The following is an 8239-nucleotide window of genomic DNA, read 5'->3' as shown; positions in this document are numbered from 1 at the left end:
CTTCTCAAGGAGACAGAAACGACAGCAACATCGAGCCCCAAATGACTCCACAAAGCCAAACAGACCATGCAAACCTATATTTTCCACAGTGACCTGAATAATAGTAGCACAAATCATGTGTTTAAACATGGGAATTTGAAGTCCCGCTCTTGAGCGAGTACTTTCAAATCATTAACAAGTGGCCTTAAGTATCAAATTAAACCATAACACTCTATGTCCTGTGCATGGAATAGAGCACACAAATGAATATTCGTCTTTGACAACAGTCCAGATGTTATGGCTGTCTCATCTACATTAGCAGTCACCACCTCTCCTAGATCATCTAGGTCTACACTGCTTAAATTAACATCAGTGTCAATCTGTTGGTCAACAGTCTGTATGTTTGGTGTTTAAATGTTTCCTAAAACCAGAAAAAGTACCAAACAGTCACACGGCCGCATCCAGTCTGAACACATTGAAGGCAAAGATTTCTTCCATCCAAATAACCATGAACTAACCGGAAATGCCTAACAAGCGCATTTGAACTAGTTAACTCAGCATGACAAACAGAACACTTCATTCCTAAGCAGCCTTGCCCGGACTTCAGCAACACGGGAACTCTGCTTGACTTCGCAAACATCAACATTGTACACTGTGGTCTGGATGAATGTGAACATGTTGTGGAGCATGGTGTTGTCTGTTGTGCCAAAGACAAAATGTGCCTCAAACAGTTCATCCACAGCAGCAAGGGAAGAGGTTGACCTGTAAGGTGTGTCATTCTTGTCAAGGATGATGAAGAACTGGCGGATTGCATTCTTCTGAGGTCCAACAGCCAGGAGATAGGGTTGAGCACTAGTGATGGCATCAAGATGCTCTTGGATGTTTGTTCCGGTCTGAGAAGACAAACAACACAAACACACGATTAGAATTACATGGTTGTAATATCAGTGTTATGCCGTGGAGTGCCGTCTCTCACCAGGGACAGCGCGCCCCTTAACCAGCAGACCTTGCTGTCACTGCTCCTTGGCCAGGGCTGTGGACTGGCCTGACTGGCTCCCAGGTTGAAAGCTGTAACAGAAGCTCACGCTTCAGCCTGGGAGGCAGCAGAGCGTAGCCAGCTTTCTGGGTCCCACCACGACGGGGACGGACTGTCTACAGTGCAGCTGCGGTCAGAGAGAGAGACATGTATGGCGATTTGTCTGGGATGCATGTTGTGGCGAGCCGATTGCATATTCCTTTGCATCTTCATTAAGTTTGCATGTTATTAGCGCAGAGCCCAGACATTAAATGGAAAAAAACAAAATGCTGATTTATTTTGAACCTGATCTCACACATACCTGAAAACTGTAAACAGTTTAGCAGCCATTCATTTTCTTGGACAGTTATTGAGTTGATTTGAGTTAAAGTTGCTGCTTGTGTTGTCATTTGTGCATGAATGAAATCACTGGCATCAACTTTGACCTCAAATCAACTAAATAACTGTAAAAGTAAATGAAAGCCTGCAAAATGGTTTACGTTTTTCAGATGTGTGAGACCATGTGCAAAATAAATCAGCATTGTCTTTCGTTTAAGTTCTCCTTTCCTATAAGAACCATCCTAACATAATGTCCACGTGATCTCACATCTTGTTTCGCTCTAGGTATAGTCACATATAGGATACACAGAGATTTCCTAAAATTCCAATGCAACTCAGGGTCTCTGCTGGCCAAACAGTATGGTTTCTGGAAGCAATGAGCATTAACAATAGTAAGGGTAAACACAGCCATAAGTGTAGTTAAGGCTGAAATGGACTCAATAACAATTAACCAACAAGAGTGTGCACCAGGGGAGTTTCTCAGTGGAAAATACATTTTCGCCGTTCGACTTGATTTGGTAACGCTGATTGGCTGAAGGAGTTGTCTGTCAAGGCAAGTACTCCCTCCCACTGAAATCACTGAGTGGCTGGAAGTCCAGACTGATACGTAAGCGAAACAGAATTTGAGGTCACGTGATCAGGATGTTTTTTTTTTTACCAGGCTATCATAAATTAGGGAAAAGTACAAACCTTCTTGAAGAGCACAAGATGTTTCTCTGCTTGGGATGCCGACACCTTTCCTGGTCTCTTCTGACCCTGGGCAGTGGGTGGAATCATCAGGTGTAACAGCAGTAAAACTGATGAGGTCACTGTCCCAACCTGTAACAACACAAGTTTGAAACACTTGAATTAATTTCTGTGGCCCTTCAACAAAATTCAGTGCATGTGCAATGTCAGCAGCATTTTTACAAAATACAGAAGATGTAGCAGTTCTATATCATCACAAGAAGGTCTTCCACTATTTTTTTATACAATATCTCAATCCAGCTTTAACACATTCACTGCCAACAGTTTTTTTTTTACTGTAGGTAGCTTCTGCCAAGGAGTTTTTTGAGGATTCTGGCTCATCTTTCAAGAGCCGATGATTATTTTCTGCTAGGAGTTTGTGAACACAAAATATCTCAAAAGAACTAATAGAATGTGTGCTTTCTCTGTCTAAAAGAGTTAGTTTGTAGAGTTAGTAGTTATGTAGGCATTAGCAGTTGAATACAGCATGGTTTCAGCGTCTGAAAAGGAAAGCTCAGATAATTGCATTTTTGTGAAATTCGATAGAACAGGCAGAACAGTCACTTTAACCATTTATTTTTTTTATCCGCCATCCGAAAAAAAAATCATCGCACACAGAAAACCTTGCACACTGGTCCGATGCCTTTTATTATTATGTTCGTTGTTCTATTAGCAATACGAAAAAATAGTCCTCTCCTGTATCCACGTTACAATGTGACTGACAGATAGCAGCAGCAGCTGATCTGCAGCAGGCAGCAGTGACGTGGACTGCAGCTGGTCAGGGAAGAGGGGCCAGTGAGGTGAACCGAGCCGCTCAGACTGGAGTGGACTCCAGCTGAGCGGGACTCTGCAACGTACCCTGCCCCTCCGTGTGTGACAAACTAAAATTTCCACAATGAGGAGGACATGCTGGCGTGTGTTTCCTTTTGGCTGCTTGGGGTGCGCACACGTCACGTGAATGCGTGCATCGTGCAGCTGCAGGTAATTAACCAAACAAAAAAAGGGGAAAGCCGAACGGCGCACAGTATGTGGACTGACCGGCGCCGGTCACCGGTCGAGGCCGATTAGCTGAAAATCGGCCATTTCCGGTCACGTGCTGATTGATCGGTGCATCCCTATTTTCAGTTACTTGGATTAGACCAACTTTTTAGAAGAAACTCAGTAAATTATCTCATCACCGTTTCGTTCCATACATGTTTCTACTATTATTACAGTGTTACCTCCAAATGCTGTTTGTCTGTCTTTAGTCCTGCATCTCTGAATCGTTTTAATCCTCCAAGCAAGGTACCCAGCGCCACTCTCGCCATCATAGAAATGCTCCTTGGAGGGTGAAAGGACAACACAGACACTTCATTAAAGAGACAGCTCACCCTTAAATCCAAAATACATATTTTTCATGAAATCTGTAGTGCTATTTATGCATTGTTTTGTGTTAGATGTATGAGTTTGGGAGATATTGGCCGTAGAGATGTCTGCCTTCTCTCCAATGCAAGAACTGGATGGTACTCGGCTTGTGGTGTTCAAAGCACCAAAAAATAAACAAAACCTCTTGTGTGTCTTTCCAGAAATCATGACCCCAAGATAATCCACAGTCCTCATTGTGAGCAGTTTCATGAGTATCCGGGTCATGATTTCTGGAAAGAGATATTGCTGCTAAAACAATGGTGCAATTTTTACTGGGGTCCGTCCGTACAAAACAAGCATGTTTGTCAACTTACTTGCTTGGCTTCTGTATCCAGCCTCTGGCGTTTTCTGGAAGGGCTCTCTGAAAGGTTGACTATCCGGGAGTCCAACGAATCAAGGGGTGATCGCTGGGACGCTCAGGAGAGGCTACCCTGGAGACAGATTATACCGTGGAGACAGCTAACCATGATTGGAGAAAAAAACATTATGTACAGTTCCTTCATAAACCCACCCCTTATCTAATGAACATAAGCTTCACATGACAAATAACTGCAAAAGAAACAAACCTGTTTCATATTTGATGTTTAGCACCCCAGTTGATATTCATCATCCAACTCAGTCCCCGAAGTGTGGAAAACTTTGACACCCTCTGTTACAGCTGGGACACCAAACTTTGCAAATGCTGAAAACAGGCACAAAAGCTTGTGTAAACAGAAAGGTCATTGATATATCTAATGAGTCAACATTAGTCTACTAACTAATATTCAATGAAACTGGAATTACCGTAAAAGGCTCAAACAAACACTATAAGAGAAATAAAATTACTGCATTTTAAGTAATGCATGCAGCCAAAACCTCATCGCCAAGTTTCACTTTAAGCAACATGCTCCCTGCAGAGAGGAATGTGATCAGCACAACATTCCTCATGTTAAAAACTGCATTAATTTGCAATATAACAAGCTCATACATTTCAACAGAACAGCCCTGGTCAACTTTTAGGTGACTTATGTTCATTTTATTAGAGAATAAGGTTGTTTAAAGCCACCAAACAGCTGACAAAGTATCAGCTATTTTGCAGAAATGACCAGTAAGGTTGAATTCTACTTCATGTTTAACCATGCAATCTTGCTGAAGGTGCCACATCATGTTTCTCTACCTGCGTTGACAATGCTTGTGATTCCATAGACTTTTCACAGCACGATTCAGAAGCTAAAATAGTGTAACGTCCTCTTGGGAGCTGCGTGTTTACGTCTCAAAGCATCGTGGATGACTGAACACCACTCGTTCTGGCTCTGATTGTGACCAGCCTGCTAACGTTAGCGTTGATCAGTGTCAAGCTACATGGAGTTAACTACAGACACAGTCAGATTTGCCCCGAGCAATTTTCAAAGTAAGGCACCAATTTAAGTGGACTCCCCGACGAATCTGATAGTTTATCACATCAGTAACGTTACATCAGCGTCATGACGGTGAATATAAAGCAGCAATATCACACAGCCTGTCGCAGCCTCGCTGGCCTGAATGTATAGATTACCCCAGCAGTGCATACGAGACTCCAGTCCTCCGTCGAGGCAAACAACAAGCGCCCAGCAGCCGCGGAACGCCAACAGGTGCTTCTTATTCACCTAATCACAGACTCTTCTCCGGCTGGATCAGCCCACCCGCTACGTCAGTGACCACACTAGTGGTGTATCCCTACGTCACCCCACTAGGCTACAATATAGACACGAAAATAATTATAGGCAGGCTGCCTTGGATGCAAAATCATTTTAATCCTTGAAATAATGTGATTGCTGACTCATAACGTTGAGGAAACATGTAGAATACGACTCAGCAATTTTCAAAGTAAAAGACTACTGCTGCTAGCGCTAGTCAGCCAGGTAGCCTAATGCTAGGCCGGGGTGGACAAAAAAGGTCCATTTTGCACCCTATAACATTACTGGACTCAGTGGACGTTACATAAATAATACAATAACTCAGCCAACAACATTTACATTAGGTTACCTCTTGCTGATATTGTCCAGTTTGATGTTAGTGTTAAGGTTAGCTGACGCTAATTAGCTAACACTAGCGTTAGCTTGCTGCCCGTGCACATTTAAGCTGCACAACTCATACTAGTTAGTTAGCCCGTTGAAATTCGGAATTTTAAGATACAAAACCAACTGAAGTATGGTGAGCAACAACATTAAGTTATTCTAACATGCTGCTTCTGTTGAAATGACAAATAATGTGTTTAGGGAATGAACTTACCGAGGTCTTCCTGGGCTTTTGCGTGGAAGAAAATGGCGGTCCTGCAATGTGGAGAGTAGCAGAAGGTGGGCAGGGCTTCCCAGTGTAATTAAAAGCTGACTATGGAAATGTACTCCAACACTAGGGAGTATTTTACTCCACTGTTGTTAAAATAACTCCCAAAGTGTCTAACAATTTTGACACAGCACTTTTAACACTAGGGATTTTGCTGTGTACCTACCACATTCACTTCGCTACCCAAGCCGCCGGCCGCATTCTGCAGTTTAACATGGGCACTTACTGGGGTGCCCTTGATTTCGAATTGTACTGTCGGTTATTCGCAGCTCGTGCATCTCTTTCCTGTGATCTATGTGGTGCTCCTTCCCACCCTGCCACAGCATGCACAATCTGCGCACCACCACCATCACCACCACCACCACCAACCCGTTCACGTCCTTCTTCCACTGTCACCAAACCTACAGTGTTTAACCGTCTGTCATTAGCCGCACCCCCACCTTCCATTATACCTAAGCCTCTAGAGATAGGTTCCAAAGCGAACGTCCCCGTGCCAAGGGGAATCGATAGTCGGGGGAGAACGATCCTCTACCAGGCAGGCCGCATGGTCTGCAACAACTTTAATCACCTGGGTTGCAGGGCTTCCAACTGCCGCATCCTCCACGTCTGCTCCTACTGTGGTGGTGCTCATGCCAGAACTACCTGCCCCCATAACCCAACCGACCTCCCACCTGAGAAACCTGACAGCTGACTAGCACGCCACCTCGGCACACCTATCAAGGTAAATGCACTTGCCACAGCTCTTCAACATCATCCAGACAGAGAATTCGTTGATTTTCTTATCGACGGATTCACAAATGGTTTCCACCCCGGCATAGACACTCTCCCAGAGAATTCTCACATCTGTCACAATCTTCAGTCCGCCCTTGCGGAACCAGACACCGTCGACTCCTTACTGGCTAAGGAAGTCAAAGAAGGATTTATGATTGGGCCATTCACTAATCCTCCGTTCCCTGTGTTCCGCATCAGCCCAATAGGTGTGGCCACCAGGAAATACTCAGGAAAAAAGAGGCTTATTATCGACCTGTCCTCCCCACATGGGTCCTGCATTCCCAGCATCAACAGTGTCGTGCCTAGCCCGGACTTTTCTATGCAGTATGCAACCATCGATCACGCCATCACTCTCATCCGATTGGCAGGGCGCGGCGCTTGGCTCACCAAAGCGGACATAACTAGCGCTTTCAAAGTCCTGCCAATCCACCCAGATTTCTGGCGCTTCTTCGGCGTCCGCTGGAAAGATGCATATTATTTTTCTGTGCGTCTCACCTTCGGATGCAAGAGCAGTCCGAAGATCTTCGACTCTCTCTCAGAAGCCCTATGCTGGATCTTGCTAAATAACCACAGACTCCCGTATCTCATCCATCTTCTCGACGACTTTCTCATAGTCACCCCACCAGCCTCTCCCCCTCGTCACGGGCTCATTACCCTGACTAACGTCTTCTCCGATCTTGGCGTTCCGCTGTCTGAAGAGAAGACCTCAGGGCCTAGCACTGCCATCGAGTTCTTAGGTATTACCCTGGACTCAGTCGCTTTCCAAGCATCTCTGCCCGCAGAGAAGATTCAGCGCATCACGCTGCTCTTATCAAATTACCTTCTGGCAGACCGATGCACAAAACGGCAGCTACTCTCCCTCCTCGGACACCTAAATTATGCTATACGCATAATTCCTCAAGCAAAATCATTCTTATCAAGTCTTCTGTTCAAAGCCGCAGCCGCCCCCTCTCTTCACGACAGAGTCATTCTCGACGAGGCGTGTAAGATGGAAATGAGTATGTGGCAACATTTCTTGTCCTCGTGGAATGGGATCTCATTCTTCTACGACGAATTCGTCACTCACCCAGAAGATATCCAACTGTACACGGACGCAGCTCCCTCTATCGGTTTTGGAGGCTACTACGGCGGGAGATGGTTCGCCTCCGCTTGGCCCCCAGAGATCAGATCTCTCAACCCAGAGTCCCAATCTCCTTCGTCCACGCTGTATGAAATCTATCCGATTATCATAGCCGCAATTCTTTGGGGGCATGAGTGGCGTAAGAAGTCCATCCTTATCCACTCCGACAGCACCGCAGTCGTGGAAATACTGAACAAAGGTCGTTCCCGTTCTCCAGCCGTTATGCAGTTCATGCGAAGACTCACTCTGACGTCCGCTCGCCACCAATTCATCCTCAGAGCCGCTCACGTTCCTGGTCATCACAACAGCATAGCTGATTCACTGTCCCGCTTTGCTTTTCAGAAATTCAGACGCTTGGCCCCAGAATCGGAAATCAACCCCACACCAATCCCACCGTTTTCAGCCACGACCTACAACTAACCGTCCCGCTAGCTAACCTCACCGCCGCTTCCCAAGAAGGCATCCTAAACGGCTTCGCCCCAAGCACCCTGTCTGCCTACCTGACAGGCTGGAACAGCTTTAAAGCATTCCACGTCACCTACCATCTGCCTTTTCCCTCTCTGGACGCCTGGTCCGTCTGC

At 45.5% G+C, this 8239-nt stretch overlaps 1 protein-coding gene across 2 annotated transcripts; it reads right to left on the bottom strand.

Annotated features, from left to right (window-relative positions):
- Positions 1–425: 425 nt before the first annotated feature.
- LOC310799161 (uncharacterized protein) lies at positions 426–5777 on the bottom strand. Of its 2 annotated transcripts, none has more exons than XM_083661728.1 (6): positions 5714–5777; positions 4030–4145; positions 3778–3922; positions 3280–3379; positions 2024–2152; positions 426–872 (listed from the first exon to the last, which is right to left on the bottom strand). In XM_083661728.1, the coding sequence occupies exons 4-6, from the start codon at positions 3367–3369 to the stop codon at positions 534–536; spliced, it is 558 nt and encodes a 185-aa protein (XP_083517854.1). In that variant the 5' UTR covers positions 3370–3379; positions 3778–3922; positions 4030–4145; positions 5714–5777; the 3' UTR covers positions 426–533. The 2 variants fall into 2 exon arrangements, with proteins under 2 accessions (XP_083517854.1, XP_083517855.1); XM_083661729.1 differs by having other exon boundaries at positions 3778–3894.
- Between the last annotated feature and the right edge of the window lie 2462 nt (positions 5778–8239).

The sequence above is a fragment of the Poromitra crassiceps genome (genome assembly GCF_964638095.1).
Source record: "Poromitra crassiceps genome assembly, chromosome: 27".
Taxonomy (NCBI): Eukaryota; Metazoa; Chordata; class Actinopteri; order Beryciformes; family Melamphaidae; genus Poromitra; species Poromitra crassiceps.
Note: the sequence above shows the minus strand (reverse complement) of the source record. Positions and strands in the feature narration are given on the sequence as shown.

Bases quoted from the DNA above. Each gene is read 5' to 3' on its own strand.
- LOC310799161 (XM_083661728.1), bottom strand. From the start codon at position 3,369: ATGATGGCGAGAGTGGCGCTGGGTACCTTGCTTGGAGGATTAAAACGA. The intron at 2,153-3,279 runs GTAACACTGTAA...GTGTTGTTACAG, and splicing joins CAGACAAACAGCATTTGGAG to GTTGGGACAGTGACCTCATC. The intron at 873-2,023 runs GTTTGTACTTTT...TTGTCTTCTCAG, and splicing joins ATCTTGTGCTCTTCAAGAAG to ACCGGAACAAACATCCAAGA.